The following is a 23,193-nucleotide window of genomic DNA, read 5'->3' on the forward strand; positions in this document are numbered from 1 at the left end:
CAGACCGAATCATTCTTCCTATTCTCACCTTATTGTTGCTGTCTTCCCGTTTCATGAAGAGAGGTCTAGCCTGTGTTTCCTGAGACTGTTTTGTTATATCCCTGTAATCCAGTTTAGAATCCTTGCCTTGAAAGGCTGGTATCCTTCCACTGCTTCCTTTGGAAAGAGCACTCTGAGCAGGTCTTAATTTACTGACGCTTTCAGTCAAGCCTGACTTGGTACTTGAAGATTTAAGTGACGCCACTTCCTTGGCATTTATTTGATCTCCAAGAACAGATCTTAGGGAATCTTTTTGGTTTTCAGACTTTGTAGCAGTCGCTTTTGCCTTTGGAGAAGAGACCGTTCTGGCCTTAATACTTGTTTTACCACCAGATATATTTGATGCAGGCAGCATACTAGTTTTACCAGTTTCATCAGACTTATTTGCTTGACTTATTCCTTTATTTGGGCATGCCTTGTTCACAATGTTTTCTGCAGGCTTTTCTTTCATTGCTGTCATAGTCTTTTCCAATTCATCTGCAACTGCCTTAGCATAATTGTTTTCATCATTTTCTGTTATTATTTGCAGATCCATTCTGGTTTCCTTTGCATTAAATTCATTCTCCTCCTTTTCATCCACGGAACTTTTTTCAGAAATAGCCGTTTTGGTCACTACCTTCTCATTTCCATTGGAAATTCCTGATATTAATGCCGAAACACTAGACGGTGTAACTTCTGAAGCAGGTTGATATTTGTCTATGTCAGCTACAACTTCGATCATAGAATGTGTAATCCCAGAGAAAAAATCAGCTGCTTCAGATGAAGCTTCTTCTAGAATTCCTTTGATGCCCCTTTCTTCTATAAATGCACCTTCAGAAATCGATAATTCTGTTTCAGGATTAATAATTTCTGCCGCTTCTGTATGAAAGTCACTGGTATACACTTGCTGATTTAAAACTGATTCCTCTATGTTCTCAGGGAATAATTCAAGATTGGCTGGAGTTGATGCTACAAGAGGAATTTCCACTTTGATCGCTTCCTGAGTCTCAACTTCCAATGTTTCTATCATAAAGTCAGAGTCACAGAGTGCATTTTCAGGTTCTTCCTCTCCAGGCTCTTCTGGTTGTACACAAGTTTCTGTTTGAATGCTGGAAAGAATTTCTTCTTCAATTTCACTAGGTTTAACAGAGGGACTATCAGTTGCTGTTTGCACCTCACTTTCATCAACTGGACTGTTTTTCAAGTCAGGGCTAAAAATATTTAAAAACAAATAAAAAAGAACACAAACAAAAACACAAACAAAAATCAAACTATGATGAGAATTCAACCATTAGAAGTAGTTCGATTGATGCCAATTGTTAAGACTTCCTTTTGCTTTAGTAAAAAGCAATGGAAATCCAGCAATTAGCTTTAAAACGGCTAAGATGTTTTTGATGTAAATATGAAAACAATATAAATTTTAAAGAGCTACCACTGAAGATCGAAGATTCCTTTTAATTCAAGGTCTGTCAAATAATTCGACCTCTGATATCCTTTCACTCATGTAATAACCCCATGTTTATCTTTTTTATCAAGTTTACATTTGATATTAGGTCAAATGTGAATGAGACATCTCAAATAATTTTCATCCTCTTTCCCAATAATGTAACTGAAATAAAATCTGCATAGCCACATAATTAAACTAATGAACAGGGCCAGAGAGATAGCACAGAGGGTAGGGCATTTGCTCTGCATGTAGTTGATCAAATGATCCCTGGTATCTCATCTCAAATAATTTTCCAAGCACCACTAGGAGTTAATTCCTGAGTGCAGAATCAGGAGTGACTACTTAGCACTGCCAGTATGGTCCCAAAACAAAAACAAATAAAGAATGAGATAAAAATTTTATATAGATAATAAATGTAACAAAAAATTTGATCAACCTTACCTAAAACATAAACAAAACTGGTTGGAAGATAAGCTTCTCTATAACCATGAGGCCTTTCTTTTTGAGGTTAAAATAGATTTATTAATTTTTAAAAAGAAAAATATTAATACATATTTATTTTCATGTAAAATATTTATTTTTAATTTGTCATAAAGCATGTTTGGAAATAATACTTAAAAGAAAACCTTCTTTGGAGTTATCTTTAGACACCCTGGTTGGGGAGTTATGGAGAAGTAAAGTTAAGGCAAGGCTAACAGTCATCTTTAGCAGAAATATGCAGTCTAAGAGACAGGATGTATTATGAAAATAAGCTAAAAGAAATCTTTCCAGGAGCTGGAGAGATAGTACAAGGATTAAGGTACATTACTTGTATGAAGACAACTTAGCTCAGTCTACTACATGGTTTCACAGGCACCACTGGGCCCTATAGGCCACCAAACACCTCCTCAGCACCACAAATACTGCACTGAATTTCTGGTGTAGGTGGCTGAGAATTACTGATGATCATGCCCAGAGCCTCTGGGCATCATTTAGGAGCAGCATAAGTAAAAAACAAAAAACAACAATAAAAACAAAACAAAACAAAAACAAAAAACAAAGAAATCCTTCAAGTGACAAAATAATTGAAATTATCACAAAAATTAAAAACATAGGTAAGATTATTTGGCAGAAATGGAAAAACCGCATGGTTCGTATATGTAACCAATCTTATAACATCGTGTTCTTCCCAAATCCAAAGTGGTATGTAATTAAACTTTATCTAGATAGATAAAAAAAAATAAGCTTCTTTTTCTATTTAATGCTTGAATGACATTATCTTGAAGAACAGCAAATAAATCTTAGTTCTCAAAGGCATAAGTATGTTATCAACATAAAGTAAGGTTTAATAAATAAATTTTATAAGATACAATAGAAGCAGCAAGTCAAAAAATATGCAGCAAAGATCATGACATACCAGTATTTAAGGTAAAAAAGTAAACATTCTTTTTCTCCCATTTTTCAAGAATAAGATATTCCATTTGATATTATTACCAATGAATGGCCATATAGCTTTTAGTTAGTATAATATGCTATGTACCTGTATCCTGAGATGTTTATATTTCAAAAGTTTGGAGAAAGTAAAATATTAACACATAAAGGTGTAAATTATTTGAGTCAGTAACTGAATTTTCCCCCAAAGACAGTAAGTTTGAACTTCAAAAGTAAAATCCTTATAGAAATCGAACACCTCCTGATGAAGTTGAAGAGAAAGTTTTAAAGACTTTTTTTTTTTTTTTTTTGTTTTGTTTTGTTTTTTGTTTTTTGGGCCACACCCGGTAACGCTCAGGGGTTACTCCTGGCTATGCGCTCAGAAGTCGCTCCTGGCTTGGGGGACCATATGGGACGCCGGGGGATCGAACCGAGGTCCGTCTCCTAGGCTAGCGCAGGTAAGGCAGGCACCTTTACCTCCAGCGCCACCGCCCGGCCCCAGTTTTAAAGACTTTTAACTGGAGTAATTAGTAATCATAGATCCAAAATCAATATGGATTATATTTATGTAAACAACACTTTGCAGGCTGAAAGGGCTTAAACATTTATTTGGAATAATTCATGTCTTTTTATTTAAAAAAAAGTACCAATGGCTGGCTGATTAAGTGTTCCAAATTCTTAAAATTAAAAGTTGCAGACAGTTTATTTAAAATATAGTGGTACAAACTTAAAAAAGAGAAATAGTGACATTTAACTGCATCATTTTAATGTAGTTTGTTTTTAATTACAATATTCATTTTTATTAAGATTGAATTCAAATTTCCTGTATCCTTATAGAACTGCACACTTAATCATAGAATCTTTAGAAATTAGGTATACAAAAATTCAAAGTGTTGGGTTAGAATATAAAGTATCGGGAATTTTTTTCCTTACCAAAAAATTCCTTCATCTACCCTATTTAAAATCATCAAGTAAAAGAGCCTCAATTACCTTTTATATAAAATAAATCACTTGGTCAGTTCAACTCTCAAGAATACTACTTACTCTGAAAAATAACTTAATTCTGTATTTATTCTTATGTATTCACATTTTTTATTTACATTATTTTATTTAACAGAATTCAATGACCAAAATAAGTGCCAAGCTTTCTGGCTAACAGAAAAATGTTTCAGTGCTCATAAGTTAACTTGAAAAATCAATGTGGGATATCTAATAAATTAAATTATTAACAGCAGAACCAAACAACAATTTTTTTAAAGATCAAGGAGAAACACAATCTGGGAGATGGGCACACACACAAAAAACAGTTACAGGAAGGTAATTAAGATTTAGATACCTAATTTCCCAACCCCCACATCCCGTTCCCATATAATTTTGTTTTGAAATCTTCAGAAAAGTCTAACAATAAAAACTAGGCATGAGAACAAAGCTTAACATCATAGCACAGACTTTCTGAGAAACTTTAAACTGAAACTTAATACTGAAGATTAGTATTTATTTCAGAAAGTGAGTTCTTTTCAATATGATGAATAAACTTGAATAATTTTCTCCATTATCCTTATTTAGGATTTGATCACATGCTTACATAAAGTAGAAGCTGAACAAGCAAAATTTAGCAATGCATGAGTTCCTTTAAATAATATAAATAACTTGCATTAATTACAAATAGGATCAGATTTGTTATCAGATTTCTGATTGAAGTAAGCACCCACAAGTGACTTGAAATAAAATACATAAAAGCATGACTACTTTTGCAAAATCAAATTACAAAAAAAAAAAAAATCAATCAGGCAACTACCAGGTATTTTTCTCTAGTGTCAGGAATAAAACTACAAAATAAAAATTTAAGTTATGAGTGTTAGAATTTCTTTTCTTTTCTTTTTTATTTTTAGGGGAGAGCGCGAACGCAGTCTTTCACTACCACAATAGAATTTTTAAAAGAGATTCATAAGATACAGCATCTATAAATTATCTTAAAGATGAGTCAAAATTTTAAGGACATGGAAGAGTGTTCACAGGGCTGAGAGCATACTTTGCATGCAGGAGGTTTTGGTATGATCCCTGCACGCCACACAAGATTCCCAGAATACCAGTCTGAATGGCCTCTAGCAATGCATTTCATATAGTTCCCAATTAAAAAAAAAAAACAAACAAAAAAAAACAACAGGAGCTGGAGTGTTAGCAGAGTAGGTTGGGTGTTTGCCTTGCATGTGGCTGACCCAAGTTTGATCCCCTAAAAATGTCTACAAAATGAAACACAATAAACGTTCTGGAGAGACTACTTACCTGCTCAAATTAACATGATAAAACTGTATCTTTGTCTACCATACTATAAGTAGCATTATTATATATAAGTCAAGCAGTGATATCAAACAATTATATAAATAATATCAAACAATGCCATTGGTATTTTGTCATGTGACTATTACTGGTATGAAAATATAGTGTAATAAATTCAGTGCTAAGAGCAACCTATCAAATTACCAAGATATTTCAATGTACTCATAATCATCTTTAGCATTTAAAGTTCTTTTTGTTTTTTTGATTTTGGGCCACACCCGGCATTGCTCAGGGGTTACTCCTGGCTGTCTGCTCAGAAATAGCTCCTGGCAGGCACGGGGGACCATATGGGACACTGGGATTCGAACCAACCACCTTTGGTCCTAGATCGGCTGCTTGCAAGGCAAACGCCACTGTGCTATCTCTCCGGGCCCGCATTTAAAGATCTTTATAAGAAAAAAAAGAATATAAGTCATAATACATAAGACATAATTGGGCTGTGCCATACCACAGCGGGTGGGGAGTTTGCCTTGCAAATGATCCGCCTAGGTTAGATCCCCAGCATCCCATGTGATTCCCTGAGTACCACCAGGAATGAACACCTGAGCACTGCAGGTCTGGGCCCCCAAAACAAAAACCAAAACCAAAACCTATAAGATATACTATTTCTTAAGCTTCTTTTAATAGCCTGAGGAAACATTTTAAAATTCCACATTTACATTTCAATTTAAAAATGTTTATCACATATACTCTAAACAAACTATAAATCAGAGATACTGAGTAGGGCATTTGCCTTGCAAACAGCCAAAACTTGCATACAGGGTTCTATCCTGGGCACACATAAAGTCCCCTGAGGCCAACCAGGAATGCTTCCTGAGCAGATAAGAAGAAGTGCTGAATATTTCCAGTGTGGCCCCAAAACAAAAACAATTTTATGAAAGAGTAATGAGAGTTATTAATTGGTTGAAGGAAGATGGTGAATGGGTGGTAGTATTTACCAAGAAGATAAAATTATGGATAACATACAATGTTGGTAATAACGAAGTCACTAGTTTGTATATACTGAAAAACAAATTTTTCAATGTGAAAAATATATATCAAATATAAAAACTTAAAAAAATCTACAGACATCTAAAAATGAAAACCAATATACTTATATATAAGTGACCTGGAAGATAAATTTTTGCTACAGGTACGATATAAAACAGAAATAAAATACAATACTAATTAAATAATATATGAAACATTAGCAATATTTAAGCAACATACCTTTCTTTTCTTGGTTCTGGGTGTTTCTCTGTTTGAACCTGTAACATAATTTCACAGTTTATAAGTGGTTATTCTATTGCATTTTAAATATTTAAGCCATCAATGAAAAACTTCCAATTCTTAAAAAGAAAAAAAAAAAAAAAAGCTGTGAAACAAGACTGTATCTTTTTGTTTTGTTTTGTTTTGTTTTTGGGTCACACCCGGCAGCGCTCAGGGGTTACTCCTGGCTTTTTGCTCAGAAATTGCTCCTGGCAGACTCGGGGGCCATGTGGGATGCCAGGATTTGAACCACCGGCCTTCTGCATGCAAGGCAAATGCCTTACTTTCATGCTATCTCTCCAGCCCACAAGACTATAATCTTAAAAATAAACCAAAATAAATGGGGCTGGATCCTGATGTGGGACAAACCTGGGTTCAGTTCCTGGCATCCCATACAGTTCCCTGAGTCTGCCAGGAGTGTTTTCTGAGCACAGAGCCAGAAATAACCCCCAAGTGCCACCAGGTGTGGCCCCAAAACAAAAACAAACAAAAACCATTTCATAGTCCTACTGTCTACAAAATGATTAAGTTTTAAAATTTTTTCATTAGATAAAAAGCTCTTTTTCAAGTTATACAGAATAGGGGCCGGGCGGTGGCGCTAAAGGTAAGGTGCCTGCCTTGCCTGCGCTAGCCTCGGACGGACCGCGGTTCGATTCCCCCGGCGTCCCATATGGTCCCCCAAGCCAGGAGCGACTTCTGAGCGCATAGCCAGGAGTAACCCCTGAGCATTACCGGGTGTGGCCCAAAAACCAAAAAAAAAAAAAAAAAAAAAGTTATACAGAATAGCAAGCAATCAATGAGAAAAATAAAGTTCATTAATTTTATATAAATTTAAAAAGTTTAAAAACCCTAGAAGTACTATCATTTGCTTAGAAGACACACTAAAGTACAACAAAGTGGCTCAAATGCTAGAATACGTATCTTGCATGTGTGAGTCATTGGGTTCAATTCAGTGCTATCTACTGATTTCCCCTTCTCCTGCCTCATTAAAAATGGTATTCTAGGCATTTTGGGGGTCAAATGCATCTCAACCTAGGCTGTTTACAACTAACTGGCTTTTTTTCTGAAAAATCTTGTTTGTTGGGCCCGGAGAGATAGCACAGCGGCATTTGCCTTGCAAGCAGCCGATCCAGGACCAAAGGTGGTTGGTTTGAATCCCAGTGTCCCATATGGTCCCCCGTGCCTGCCAGGAGCTATTTCTGAGCAGACAGCCAGGAGTGCCCTGTGCACAGAGTAAGGGGTAAGTCCTAAGCAATGCTGGTGTGGACCCAAAGCAAACACAAAAAAGATAAAAGTCATCTAAGAGAGCTGATGATACCAAATTTAAGAAATAAGAACACTCAAGAGAATAAAAAATAAAGGAGCTGAGAGTGATGGCAGAAGCGGTAAGGCGTCTGCTTTGCGTGCGCTGGCCTAGGACAGACGTGGCTTGATCCCCCTGCGTCCACAAGGTCCCCCAAGCCAGGTGAGATTTCTGAGCGCATTGTCAGAAGTAACCCCTGAGCATCATTGAGCTTAAAAACAAAAACAAAACAAAACAAAACAAAAGAGCCAAAGGTTGAGTTGCTTTTACAAAGCAAATGGTCCACATTTAAAATAAGCAATGAGGGGGCCTGAGAAATAGCACAGCGGTAGGGCATTTGCCTTGCACATGGCCAACCCTGGACAGACTGACTCTGGTTCATTTCCCAGTATCCCATATAGTCCCCTGAGCCTGCCAGGAGCGACTGCTGAGTGCAGAGCCACAAATAACCCTTGAACCCGACTGGGTGTGACCCAAAAACCTAAATAAATGAATATATAAGTAAAATAATAAATGAAAAAAATAGTTGGGTAGACTTGTCAACAATCATAATTAAATTGTATGAACTAGGGCTGGGCAGTGGCGCTAGAGGTAAGGTGCCTGCCTTGCCTGCGCTAGCCTTGGACGGACCGCAGTTCGATCCCCCGGTGACCCATATGGTCCCCCAATCCAGGAGCAACTTCTGAGCGCATAGGCAGGAGTAATCCCTGAGCGTTACCGGGTGTGGCCCAAAAAAACAAAAACAAAAAAAAATAAAAAAAAATTGTATGAACTTAATATAGTCTTTTATCCTTTCAATAGTAACAACTCAATTCTTAGATTGCACATGAAAACCATAATCAAACCTAAGAAAACAAAACAGCATCATTAGGAAAAATGACTGAACTTGAAGAGAGCCATTCAAGTCATATAAGAAACAAATGTAGGGGCCGGAGAAATAGTACAGCAGTAGGGCAGCCGATCAACAGTGGTTTGAATCCCAGCATCCCATATGGTCCCCTGTGCCTGCCAGGAGCGATTTCTGAACACAGAGCACAGGAGCTTGAGCGCTGCCGGGTGTGGCCCAAAACAAAAAACAAACAAAACAAAACAAAATAAAGAAGCAAATGTAAGTTTCTCTAGATTCACTCTCATTATATTTGATTCTGTAGCTAGTTATCTTGATAAGCAAAGCATGAAAAATTAAGATACCAGGGTTTTGTTTTTGTTTCATTTTTGGATCACATCCAGTGGCACTCAGGGGTTACTCCTGGCTCTGCACTCAGAAATCGCTCCTGGCATGCTCAGGGGACCATATGGGATGCCCGGGATTGAACCGGGGTCCTTCCAGTTGGCCACGTGTAAGGCAAACACCCAACCACAGTGCTATTATTTCTCCGTTTAGGATTTTGTTTATGTTTATGTTTTTGTTTGTTTTGGGCCACACCAGGCGATGCTCAGATTTTTTTTTTTTTTGGTTTTTGGGCCACACCCGTTTGACGCTCAGGGATTACTCCTGGCTATGCGCTCAGAAATCGCCCCTGGCTTGGGGGGACCATATGGGACATCGGGGGATCGAACCTCGGTCCGTCCTACGCTAGCGCTTGCAAGGCTTACCTTACCTTACGCGCCACCTTCCCGGCCCTGTGCTCAGAGATTATTCCTAGCTATGAACTCAGAAATTGCTCCTGGCTTGGGAGACCATATGGGACACCGGGGATTAAACCCAGGTCTGTCCTGGATCTGCTGTATGCAAGGCAAATGCCCTATTGCTGTACTATCACTCCAGCCCCGTGAGATACCAGTTTTTGTACTTTAGAATTAAGACTGCAGGTTTCATATGCAGTGTAATTCTAGTTAAAGAACAAATCTAGGCTCATGCTCCCTAGGCCCATGAACCCAGTCTGCATAGAGATAACACCCGGATAGACCTTCTTGAGATGTATATATCGCTATTTTCATGTTGGGTTTTATAGCGGGGCTTCTGTCTTTGGAAAAGCCTGTGTTCCTTCTTAAGCTTGTTACTTTCTTCTTCCCCCACCCCCCCCCTTTTTTAAAGTAAAAACAGATTTCATTTGGAGAAGATAGCAAGAGAGAATAAGTAAGGTGTTCAACAAATGATAGTTGTCCTAGTACACAGCCCAGCATAAGTAGGAAAGTCCACATCTCAAAAGGGGAGATGTGGGCCATATGTACCCAGTTAGCACATAGGCACTCACTCCTATCCACTGTGCTACTTCTCTGGCCCCAAGAATAAGGGGTTTTATTTTATTTTATTTTTTTGGTTTTTGGGTCACACCCGGTGGCAGTGCTCAGGGGTTAATTCTGGCTTTGTGCTCAGAAATTGCTCCTGGTAGGCACATGAGACTATATGGGATGCCGGGATTTGAACCACCTTCCGTCCTGGATGTGCTGCTTTCAAGGCAAACACCTTACTGCTGTGCTATCTCTCTGGCCCCAAGAATGAGTTCTTTTTGGAGGGCTTGAAAAATAAAATGATCAAAGTCAGGTAATGGTTTTACAACATTACTTGCACTAAGAAATTAGAATGTTTCTGAATGAAATGTTTATATGTAGCAGTTTACTGTAATTTTAAGATGTAGACTAAAAACAGCATGGGTGTCTGAAAGTATTTGACTTGCAAGCAATGCAAAGGAAGAAACTGTAGATCCTTTTGACAAAGAATCAAAAGGAGGGGTACCTGGGCCTTCTGACCATTGCTAGGAGGCCCCAACCAAAAAAAAAAAAAAAAAAAAGGAAAAGGAAAAGAAAAGGAAGGAAGGGAGAAAGAAGAAAAGGGAGAAGAGCAAAAAATAAAACCCAATGGCTCTAAAATTCCTGAACAAAGTATAATTTGGAAATGTATCAACAAACAGTTTAAAAGTTGAAAAAAGGGAAACTGGCAAAATTGCTTAAAACCAACCAACCAGGGCCCGGAGAGATAGCACAGTGGCGTTTGCCTTGCAAGCAGCCGATCCAGGACCTAAGGTGGTTGGTTCGAATCCCGGTGTCCCATATGGTCCCCCGTGCCTGCCAGGAGCTGTTTCTGAGCAGACAGCCAGGAGTAACTCCTGAGCACCGCCGGGTGTGGCCCAAAAAACAAAAAAAACCCAAAAAAACAAAAAACAAAAAAAAACCAACCAACCAACCAACCAACCACTTCTCCCCAGGGTTTGGAGAGCTATTTCAAAGGGCTGGAATATATGCCCCAAGATCAATTGTTGACACTACATATTCCTTCCCACCTAAGCACCACCAGGTGACATGGTGGCACAAGAATATTGGCAGGTATGGCCCTGGTGGTACACAAAGCACTGCTTTGAAGCCCTCCCAATTCCTCCCCCCCCCCCGAAATAATTAAATCACTCCAATTTGTTTAAACTAGTACCTCTAATTATAGATTCTCTAATCTGGCTTTAAACATTGAAATTGAAGTGTTCTTTTGAGGGGCTAGAGTAATAGCATAGTGGTAAGGCGTTTGCCTTGCACACTACAAACCAGGAATGGACCGATTCCCGGCATCCCATATGGTCCTCCAGCCTGCCAGGAGAAATTTCTGAGCACCAGCTGTGGCCCAAAATCCAAAAAATAAAAAAGAAAATTTCTTTTGAGTTACCGTAGCTCTTTTTTTTTTTTTTTAACAACCGATTTTTGGCCTATTTAACAAAAAGCATGCAGGTGAGTAGAGTGATAGTACAGGGTGACAAGGTGGAAGGCATTTTCTTGAATGTAGCCAACCCCAATTCTCTGTGCCACATATAATCATCCAAACCTCTCCAAGCAGTGTTTACCAAAGCCAGAAAAAAGCCTAAGCACTGCCAGGTATAATCCAAAAAGCAAATAAAACTTAGGCTAGAGCTAGTACAATGGGTTTTATTCCTCATTATCCCATATGGTCCCACAAGGACCATACACTAGGAGTAATTCCTGTATTACTGAATACTCCAGTATTGCTAGGTGTGACTCTCCCTAAAGTCCCCAAAATATCTCCCTGCCTGTCATGCGGGAGACCAGGGTTCGATTAACCTCCCCCAAAAAAACCCCCAAATACAAACAGAAACCAACAAATAGATATCAAGTTTAAAACCCTATTATTCAGTGCCAGTTAACGAAATATAAAAAATTAGAATATGTAAATATAAATTTAATATTTTCAAATGACTGTTTATACACTGCTGTGTAAGCCAAAAAAAAAACATTTTTACAATAACTGCGACTAATTGTAAATATAATTTCAGCAAATAAAAGAATAAATCCGTTTCTATTAGAAATCCAAAATAAAATAAAAGCCACATTTTATAGAAAATCACTTTACATGTTTATATTTACATATGTTCTAATAAGTAAAGAATTAGTTACATTTTTTCAAAATTAGCTTAATTTATACTTATTTAGATACATTTAAAATAATAAACTAATAAGTAGTTACTTACAAAGTAGAGCTAACAAAAATTTAAAAGAATATCTAAACTCAATAACAACTTGACTAGTACCCAAGAATAATTCTTAAAATCCTTTCTAAATTGAGGGCTGAGTGGTGGCAAAAGCCATAAGGTGTCTGCCTTGAGCGCTCTAGCCTAGGATGGACCCCAGCGTCCCATATGTTCCCTCAAGCCAGGGGCGATTTCTGAGCACATAGCCAGGAGTAACCCCAAAGCGTCACTGGGTGTGGCCAAAAAAACAAAAAAATAAAAGTCCCTTCTAAATTTGTGTTTTAGTCTTAAGTAATAACATATACGCTTTATTTGTTAAAAGCACAAAATTTGCTACAGAACAATCTTACCTCTAATGCATTTACTTTTGGAGATAATGTGCAGGTCAATACATGGTCGCCGATGTTCTGTGGATTCTGTTTCAGAAAGCTGTACATTGACAAAGCAGATTCAGGACTATCTAGCTGAAGAATTGCCTATAGAGAAGGCAAAAAGAAAAGTATGAAGGCTACTCTACAAATTAAAAGTACAATGATCAAGATTTAACAATTCTGCCTTTTGATATATAACCAAAATCTCAAAAATCAAGAACAGGTATTGTTCATGCATATCCATACTAAAATGAGTTAAAACAGTCAAAAGGTAGAAGAAACCCAAGTGTTCATCAATGGATGAGTAGTGTAAAATGTAATTTATGAATGAGTGAAATATTTAGCCAAAATAGAAAGAGAATTCTGACAAATGCTAAACACATCCCAGTAGACAACAAAACAAGTGAAAGAAATGAAACAACAAAGGACAAATATTCCACTTATCAAGTGCCTAGAGCAATCAAATTCATAAAAAGTAAAATGGCAGAATGATGCATGCCAGGAGCTAGAAGCAGCATGGGAAGTTGCTATTCAATGAAGTTTAAGTCTGGGAACAAAACACAGTTCTCAAAATGGATAAAATGATGGTTAAACAGTTAAATCACTTTGCTATCGCTCTAGCTCCCAAGAATGCCTTTTCTTCCTTTTTTTCTTTTTGGTTTTGGGTCACACCTAGCAGCGCTCAGGGGGATACTCCTGGCTCTGTGCTCAGAAATCACTCTTGGCAGGCTTGGGGGACCATATGGTATGCTGGCTTTCAAACCAAAGTCTGTCCTGTGTTGGTTGCGTGCAAGCCAAACGCCTTATCGCTGTGCTATTGCTCCAGCCATCAAAAATGTATTTTTAAAACAAAAGATTAAATGTCTAAAGTCAGAATTATTCTAACCACAGGTCATTTCCAGTCTTTATCATTCTACTTTTAAATATATCAAAACTGGTACATGTTTTAGTTAAAGTGAGCCAAAAAATTAAATATTGATTTATGGTCCATTATATACTTTTGGTGAAGCATACTGCTTCAAGTTTGATATAAAACCTATCTTTCTATAAATAGACTGACAAAAATCTGAACTAAACATTATTGAGTATAGAAATACAAATGATTTCTTTTATGAAGCAAAATCATAAAGAGGATATTCACTTTCCACTTTTATTTAACTAAAGGAACAAAATAAGCAGGTGTTTTATGGCTAGAGGGAACGTTAGGCATTCTGAAGACAGAAATAATCTACAGAAGAGTAAACATGCAAGTTCTTCATATCCCTATAAAAACTTTGATCTATTTTTAGAGGGTTTTAATTGGGGGCCATATTCAGTAATGTGCATGGATTACTCCTGGGTTTGCCCTAAAAAATTATTACTCTTGGTGGTGCCTGTGGAACCATATAGGATATCAGGAGTCAAACTAGGGTAGGCCATGTACAAAGCAAGTACCATAACCATTGAACTATCTTCCTGGCCCTGTAGAGTTTTATGTTTAATTCAGAAGCAAAGTGAAAGTTGCAGATAATAATAAAAAAAGAAATTCAGCTTGTATTCTCAACTGAACATATAGCTAAAACAAGCAATTTTTACCTTGTTTTTATTACTCATGAATACATGATGTATGACTTTCCCAAATTGAAGTCCAACACAAAGTACGCACTGCAGTCCATCTTCTGGCAAATTACCAAGATGTACAAATCTATTGTAAATGCCATCCATATTTACCTGTAATTTTTGAGGCAATTAAAAAAAATCACACTATAGGTAACAATAGTATTGCAGAAGTTAAAGACTAAATGATGTCCTCTCAAAATGTAAGAAAATGACTATGGGTGAGTGAAGATAGTAAAGACATTATATTTTAATTTTTTTTTGGTTTTCGTGTTTGGGCCACACTCAGTGCTCAAGGGTTATTTCTGGCCTTGCACTTGGGAATCACTCCTGATTCCTAGGGGCCCCGTATGGGATGCCAGGAATCAATCTGGGTTGGCTGCTAAAAGGCAAGCACCCTACCCACACTATTATCGCTTGGGCACCTAAAATTTAACTTTGTTTGCAAAGCCTGGGATTGAATTTAGAATTGCCTCATATAAAGCAGGTGTTTAGAACTGATTCACATTCCTTGACTAAGGTCTTATTTTTCTTAAACCTCTTTATAAGGGCTTAGCTGTAGATTTTCATAAACAATAAAATGATATAAAAAGTATAATCTTTTGTCTAACAATGTAATATTGACCTAAAAATGCTCGACAAGGTACTGACCTATTTAGATACTTAAAATGGCTTCAGTATTTGGAAAATATTTCTTATCAGAAACTACCACCATCATCATTTGTCTTTATTTTTTACCGAGAAGACATCTGAAACTTTATCACCTCAGTATTTTAAAATAAGCTCTACACTTTCTCCACCCCCCTCCCCTTGCTTTTTGGCTTCACCTCATGGTGATGCTCAGGAGCTACTCCTCGCTCAGCGCTAAGAAATTACTCCTGGCAGGCTTGAGGAGACTATATGGGAGGCTGTGAATCTAACCTGGGTGAGCTGCATGCAAGGCATGCTATCATTCCAGCTCCCATACTTTAATTCTTAACAGATAACTAGAAGATCATATTTCTACCAATTAAACAAGTGCACAAAAGGATTTAAATTATAAACTCACCAATGGGTCTTTTTCTTTAATCAACATTGTGAATATAGCTTCCTGTAAAGCCAAAATAGATAAAGGTTGAGGATGTAAGCTCTTCCTTATCCATTTACTTTAGTCAAGATTAACAATAAAACAACCTACGTGAAAAAGCATTAAACACTATTTATAAATTGAGAAATCAGCAAGAGAGCTCTTCCTTTCAAATTTTTTTCCACAACTCTTAATAAACAAGTTATTAACTCAATGTACCCACATATTTTAGTTCCCTGTTATGTGCAATTAAAAATAATGTGGGGGGCCAGAGAGATAGCATATAGATAAGGTGTTTGCCTTGTCTGCAGAAGGACAGTGGTTCGAATCCCAGCATCCCATATGGTCCCCCAAGCCTGTCAGGGGCGATTTCTGAGAGTAGAGCCAGAGTAGACCCTGAGCACTGCTGGGTGTGACCCAAAAACCAAAATAAATAAATAAATAATAATAATAATGTGGGGCCATTAAAGAGAGGAAACTAACACTTATATGCATGTAACTAAAGATTTAATTCAACAGAGAACTCAAAAAAATTTAAGGGGTAAATAAAAGAAAAGGGTCAGAAATGCAGATGACCCCAATTTTGATCCTTGGCACAACATATGACCACCTGAAGACCATCAGCGGTCACTTCCGGCACAGAGCAAAGAATAGAAAACTGAACACAACTGAGTGTGGCACCACAGCCAAGCCAGTAGCATTAAAAAAGGTGAATAGTCCAATGGATTGAAATCAACATATGCTTTGCATGCAGGATAGCGAGGTTAAATCCCAGCATACATTGCTGTGGCCTATTGGTCAAATGCATATCTCGTAGTCAGTCATGAGGACCGTGTTCAATTCCTTACAACTTATAATGTGATCCTGTCAGTATGATTCCCTACTGGCAGTGCAATTGAGTATACAGTGCCTGGCCTCCAACAACCACCATAATAAACAACCTTTAGAGGGGTCTAAGAAATGGCTCAAAGAGCAGGGTACATGTTTTGTATGTAGGAGCCCCAGATTTAATCACTGGCATGGCACTTTTAACATGGCCAAGGATAAACTATTCCCTCCCCTACCAAGCCTTCCCACACAAAAGTTACCTTCACAAAATAGCGAATGAAAAAGAAAAGGGGACTAGTTTAAAAAAAAAAAAAAAAAAGAGCACAGGGCATCAAATATTGAGATTTTGAGATAGTAACTTAAGAGTCTTAAGAGATCCAAAACTACAAAGTTGCAGCAGTGAGAGGCTAGAAAATATAAGACTTATATGTACAAAATCATTTGAGACTATGGATTTCACACACACACACAACGTGCGCGCTCGAAAAACATCCTATTTCTTTTTTTTTTTTTTTTTTTTGGTTTTTGGGCCACACCCAGTAACGCTCAGGGGTTACTCCTGGCTATGTGCTCAGAAGTTGCTCCTGGCTTGGGGGACCATATGGGACACCGGGGGATCGAACTGCGGTCCGTCCAAGGTTAGCGCAGGCAAGGCAGGCACCTTACCTTTAGCGCCACCGCCCGGCCCCATATTTCTTAATGAGAAAATTGTGCCTGATCACAACCTTAGAAAAATGTCAAAACTAGTTTCTACACTTTTCACTTCCAAGTCTTTGAATTACCAATAAGTAGTTTATATCTTGTATGTGTTGTAACAGCTACAGATATGACATGATGTTACATAAAATATATATATATGAAAGCACCACAGATGTTATCAATAGCAGGGTAGAATACACAACATTCAAGTAAAATTCAGACACTGAATCATATACATATTTTTCTGTCATCTTTCTGAGAGTCAGAGATCTTTAAGGGAGGTAAGGCCTTATATACAGAAGGATGGTAGGTTCAAATCCCGGCATCCCATAAGGTCCCCTCCCACAAGCCTGACAGTAGCGATTTCTGAGTGCAAATCCAGAAGTAACCCCTGAGTACCACAGGGTGTGACCCAAAAACCAAAAAAGAAAAACAAGGGCCGGGCAGTGGCGCTAGAGGTAAGGTGTCTGCCTTGCCAAAGCTAGCCTAGGACAGACCACGGTTCGATCCCCCGGTGTCCCATGTGGTCCCCCAAGCCAAGAGCGACTTCTGAGCGCATAGCCTGAAGTAACACACACTAGGTGTGGCCCAAAAACCAAAAAAAAAAAAAAAAAAGAAAGAAAAGAAAAACAAAACAAAACAAAACAAGACATAGCTGGAATTGTGCTATGATTTCAAATCAAACCGAGATTCAAGTCCTATGTTATTACTATCGAACATGAACTTCCAGAATATAACATACAATTCAGCTATAGGACTTATATATCACATGTTTTTCCATGTTCCTCTAGAGATTCTTTTTTTTTCTGGGTCCACACCCGGCGTTGCTCAGGGGTTACTCCTGGCTGTCTGCTCAGAAATCGCTCCTGGCAGGCACAGGGGACCATATGGGACACCGGGATTTGAACCAACCACCTTTGGTCCTGGGTCGGCTGCTTGCAAGGCAAATGCCACTGTGCTATCTCTCCGGGCCCTCCCCTAGAGATTCTAATATCTCTGCCTCATGTCTTAACAGCTAATAGTAAATTTATAGGTCAGAAACAATACAGTTCTTCCAGAAAATTTGAATACATCTGAGTGTAATTTAGTTTCATAGCTTTGTGGAGGAAAGGTTTTTTTTTCCTTTTTTTCCTTTTTTTTTTTTCTTGTTTTCTACCCAGTGATGCTCAGAGGTTACTCCTGGCTATACACTCAGAAATCGCTCCTGGCATGGGGGACCATATGGGACACCAGAGGATCAAACGGAGGACTGTCCTAGGCTACTGCACGAAATGCAGATACCTTACTACCACTTACCCCACTGCTCAGGCCCCTTTGTGGAGGAAAGTTTTGAGGGAAGACAAAACTGTAGGTTGAAAATACAAGCTACTTTATAACTTCTAAGAAGTGAAGTGATGGGAGGGAGAATAAAAAAGAAACAAACGGGGCCGGGAAGGTGGCGCTAGAGATAAGGTGTCTGCCTTGTAAGCGCTAGCCAAGGAACGGACCGCGGTTCGATCCCCCCGATCCCCCGGCGTCCCATATGGTTCCCCCAAGCCAGGGGCAATTTCTGAGCGCTTAGCCAGGAGTATCCCCTGAGCGTCAAACGGGTGTGGCCCAAAAACCAAAAAAAAAAAAAAAAAAAAAAAAAAAGAAACAAACTCCAAAAGTTTATTCAGAAATTAAAATAGAAGACATAGTGATACAATGGTGGTCAAAAATGGAAAGAAAAATTGTAACCACTGAGATTCTAATCTGAAGACAAAAATGACAGTGAAAGAAAGTTCTTTGGGGGAAGGGAGGGGAGAGTGAAATAAAAATAAAATTAATTCTTTTGAAAAAGAGCTTTCAACTTTGGGGCCAGAGACTGTAGTGGGTAAGGCAGCTTGCTTTGCATGCTACTGATCTGGTTTTGATCCCCAGCATTCCTTATCATCTCCCTGTGCCCCCAGGACTGATTCCTATGAGCAGAGCCAGGAATAACTCCTGAGCATCAGTGGGTGTGGTCAAGCAAACAAACATAAGTAAGCTTTCCATTTTTTCCCCTAGCACAATACATAAGGGACAGGATTTTGTTAATATTTAAAGAAATTTCAAAGAGTGAAATGGAAGATTGCGTAAGGACTGGAAACTTTCACTGCCAGAAATACACAACCCAAAGAAAATGTAACCAATTATAATAAATCTGATTTTCAAAGTTAGTAATATTCTAGAAAAATATGTTAAGCTTATTTAAATATAACTTACCTCATCTTTTATGTTCGTATTTTCTGGAGCCATTCTTATTGAAAGTTGATTTCCATCCATTGATATTGGGAAACAGGTATAAAAGTTTACCATAGAATCTGCAGACTTCTTACTTATCTCAATCAATACCTTTTAAAACATAAATTATAAGAACAGAAGAGTTAATTTCTTAAATTACTTTCCTTAAAAAGCTTCAATATTTTATGGACCAGAGCAATAGCACAGCAGGCAGGCATTTACCTTGCACATGCCTGACCTGAGTTTGATACTCAGCATCCCATATGGACCTTCAAGCTTGCCAAGAGTAATTTCTGAGCAAAAAACAGAGTAAGCCCTGAGTGCTAGCAGGTGTGGCCCAAGAAACAAAAAAGAAAAAGCTTTAATATTCTAAAAATATTTAGTCTTAAGAGTTAATTACATAAGTAGCTTTTATTCTCAAAGCCAAAAAATGAATTCCCTCAAAAGATGACAATAGACTGTTTTAATACTAATAAACAAGAAATCATGTAGTAAGAGAAATATGAAGGGACATTTAAGTAAAAAAAATTAAAGAAAATCTTGTAAATCTTTTGTGTGTGTGTGTGTGTGGGGGGGGGGGGGGGGTTTGGGGTCACACCCAGCAGTGCTCAGGGGTTTTTTCCTGGCTCCGTGCTCAGAAATTGCTCCTGGCAGGCACAGGGAACAATATGGGACGCCAGGATTCGAACCGATGACCATCTGCATGAAAGGTAAACACCTTACCTCCATGCTATTTCTCTGGCCCCAAATCTTGTAAATCTTATTCTTCAATGTATCTTTAGTACCTACCTAGCAGGTAGGGTCCATGCCTTCTATGCAACCAACCCAGGTTTGATCCCCAGCATCCCACTTAGTCCCCTGAGCACACCAGGAGTGAATTTTCTTTTCTTTTTTTTTTGGTTTTTGGGCCACACCCGGCATTGCTCAGGGGTTACTCCTGGCTGTCTGCTCAGAAGTATCTCCTGGCAGGCACGGGGGACCATATGGGACACCGGGATTAGAACCAACCACCTTAGGTCCTGGATCGGCTGCTTGCAAGGCAAACGCTGCTGTGCTATCTCTCTGGGCCCACCAGGAGTGAATCTTGAGTGCAGAGCCTTGAGTAACCCCTGAGCACCACCAAGTATGGCCCCCAAACAAAACAAAGCAAACAACAAAAACAAGTGTACATAAAAATAAAAAATTTTAATTAAAATGTAATTGTGTAAGAGACTGGAGATAATATGGTGCTTGTCTTACATGTAGCCAACCCAAGTTAGATCCCTAGCCCAGAATGTTACCCTGAACAGTCCCATGAGACTGTAGATTGCAAAGGTAGGAGCAAGCACTCAGCACAGAAGTATGGATATCTTATCCACCCCCAAAGGAGATAAAGAGTTTGTTGAAATAATTTACAATATCACAAAATTCTCCTGTTAGTAAGTGGTAAATCAGTCATTATTAGAATATTTAAGAAGTATATAATCCAATTCTACTTTTAACAGTTTGTGAATTGTTAAAACTATCTTCTTAAACTCAGATTAATGCCATCAAACATCTATATCTCTAGTGATCAACTCCTTTCTATTTTAAGAGTGCTATTTCCTACCATTTTAATTATAAATTTTTATAAAGTGACTGAAACTTTTTCGAAATCTTAATTATGTATCTTCTAAAAGTTGTTCCTTACAGAGATCTTTAAATAGGCAAATGCCCTACCTCCATGCTATCTCTCCAGCCCCTGTCTGTTCTTTCAGACATGAGCAGCTATGGTAAACTCTTACCTTTTTATGAGATGGCAAAATCAAAATATCCTTAAAGCTACCGAATGGTTTTACTAGGTTGCAAATTTCTTCTGTAGAATATCCTTTATTAGGTAAATTAGAAATAAATAACACACAAATTTCTTCCATTTCCTACAAAAGAAATTACAGAATTGACATTAAAATTAATCTGACTGGCTGTATATTTACTCAAATTTATAGATATTTAGTAATTCAATTTCATTAGCATGATGAAAAGGCTGCTCTCAACCTCAAATCAAAAACACAATGTAAATTTCCTTTTAAACAGAGAAAAATATTTTCACTTACACCATGTCACATAAAGTTTTACAATTATTTTTCAACTGCTGTTTAATAATATAAGTTAAGTCTGTCTCTTGATAACCATGACCTTTTTTGTTTGTTTTTGGGTCACACCCGGCGGTACTCAGGGGTTACTCCTGGCTGTGAGCATAGTGGTCATTCCTGGCATTATTTGGGGGACCATGTGGGATATTGGGGCTCCAACCTGGGTTGAGCATGCATAAGGCAAAACCCTATCCACTATGCTATTACTCTAGCCCCAACTATGTCCTTTAAGTACCATTATCATTCTCGTGCCTTATGATGCTAACTATGCATATCTTTCTTTTTTACAGGTTCACTTTTAGGCAGTACAATAAAGCTTCTTAGGGTCCTTATCCTATTACCCAATCTCCTCTACAAAATGCTACTGGCTCTAATTGGCCTACTCAAAAACCACATTGGCTTGTTTTGGTATGTTCCTAAATTCTTGTGATTTACTGCAACAACTGAAGGTTATTTACTTCAAATCATAGTTCAAGTCACAAATGACTGGAGTTTTACACCAAAACAAATCTGTGTTTTGTTTGTTTTATTTTGACCTTGGATTTATAGGAAAAATATAGAGTTGTAAATGTTTTAAGTTTTGAAAATGTAAAATAGGACAACTGACCTTGTTAACTGGTACATTTTCTGTGGCATCCAAAACAGTTTCTTGAGACATAAAATAAAAGAATTCAGTTATATTTTACTTATCAAAAATTCAGTTTATTCCATAATGCATTAAATAGTATATAATTGAAAATGTATACAACTGATAAAATGCTGGCTTTTAAAGAGGAAAAATATACTAATTACACTGATCTTTAATTAGGAAAAGTGGGGGTAGGCCTGAGCAGGTCCTACCATTAGTGCTCAAAGGGACACTCTTGGCAATACTTGGCTCAAAAACATAAGCCTGATAAATAAATAGTCCTCATTCCAAGTTGTGCTGTGCTTCTCAGGCACCGGAAGTGCTCGGTCCACCAAAGTAACACCTAGTGCTAAAACCTCCACATGCAAGGCATAAATTCCACTGTTTTTTGAGTTAGCTTGATTGAAAATATAAAAGGTCCCAAAAGATTTTTTCCCCCGAGGGGAGAGGGCAAACACAGTCCCCACTACCACAAATTATGCAGTCAAGTTTCCCACATTTGGGGAAATCACAGGGGTCAGCACACCCGGAGTGCAATGGGTGAGCCTCGCCCTGGGTGATCATGGTAAGTCCCCTGCCAGGTAAGGATTTTTAATAAAAATTTTATTTTATTACTATTCTAGAGAAGCCCAAGTTCTCTTGAACATATATATCTCTTACCTCTTTCTTACTCAACACATCTAATTCTATTAAGTAAATTTATTTAAATAAAACTTTTCTTTTTCATTAAAAAAAACTTTTAATTGCGGAAGAAAATACAGAATAAAATTTATTTTCTTTTCTTTTTTTTGGTTTTTGGGTCACACCCGGCAGTTCTCAGGGGTTACTCCTGGCTCCATGCTCAGAAATTGCTCCTGGCAGGCACGGGGGACCATATGGGAGGCCGGGATTCAAACCGATGACCTTCTGCATGAAAGGCAAACGCCTTACCTCCATGCTATCTCTCCGGCCCCAAAATTTATTTTCTTATAAGTTTGATTATCTATTTTTAAGAAAAAAATGCTTTTAAACTGTCACTATGTACCTTAAATATAACAGTGAAAGATTTGTAATTCTCAATAAAAATTATTCAAAATAAGTGAAAAAAGAGGAAAAAAAAGAACAAAATACTTTTATTGACATACCTGAAATAGTTTCATTTGAAGTATTTTCAGTAACTTTGATTTCCATTCCGCTGTTTAATTCAGAGGTTTCTGTGTAAAATAGTCAAGTTTAATAGTCTAGAAAAACACTAATAAAATCACATGAATTAATCTAACATTAGAAATCAAGCTACTTTATTATTTACTATATTCTGATGCTTCAAATTTCTCCTTTAAAACATAATTTAGAGAATCTAAATGAAAAATAAAGTGAGATGAGATCATAGAAAGCTCACCTTGCATGTTCATAGGTTTGCTGGTATCTTTGTTTTTGCCAACACCACTCTTTTTGACTTCTAGAGACTTCTTTCCACTAGATTTTGCTTTAAA

At 37.7% G+C, this 23,193-nt stretch overlaps 1 protein-coding gene and 1 pseudogene across 1 annotated transcript in view; both read right to left on the reverse strand.

Moving 5' to 3' along the window:
- Window positions 1-23,193, reverse strand: part of ZNF638 (zinc finger protein 638) — a 121,057-nt gene that overhangs the window by 11,163 nt on the left and 86,701 nt on the right. Inside the window, exons 12-21 of the mRNA XM_049785138.1 lie at window positions 23,100-23,186; window positions 22,846-22,914; window positions 21,701-21,741; window positions 20,746-20,877; window positions 18,965-19,093; window positions 15,194-15,235; window positions 14,125-14,259; window positions 12,529-12,654; window positions 6,425-6,462; window positions 29-1,229 (exon numbers count right to left, since the gene is read on the reverse strand). Coding sequence (XP_049641095.1) covers window positions 29-1,229; window positions 6,425-6,462; window positions 12,529-12,654; window positions 14,125-14,259; window positions 15,194-15,235; window positions 18,965-19,093; window positions 20,746-20,877; window positions 21,701-21,741; window positions 22,846-22,914; window positions 23,100-23,186 — 2,000 coding nt within the window. The remainder of the gene's footprint in view (window positions 1-28; window positions 1,230-6,424; window positions 6,463-12,528; window positions 12,655-14,124; window positions 14,260-15,193; window positions 15,236-18,964; window positions 19,094-20,745; window positions 20,878-21,700; window positions 21,742-22,845; window positions 22,915-23,099; window positions 23,187-23,193) is intronic.
- On the reverse strand, window positions 22,161-22,310 carry LOC126024935 (uncharacterized; annotated as a pseudogene).

The sequence above is a fragment of the Suncus etruscus genome, chromosome 12 (assembly GCF_024139225.1).
Source record: "Suncus etruscus isolate mSunEtr1 chromosome 12, mSunEtr1.pri.cur, whole genome shotgun sequence".
Lineage (NCBI taxonomy): Eukaryota > Metazoa > Chordata > Mammalia > Eulipotyphla > Soricidae > Suncus > Suncus etruscus.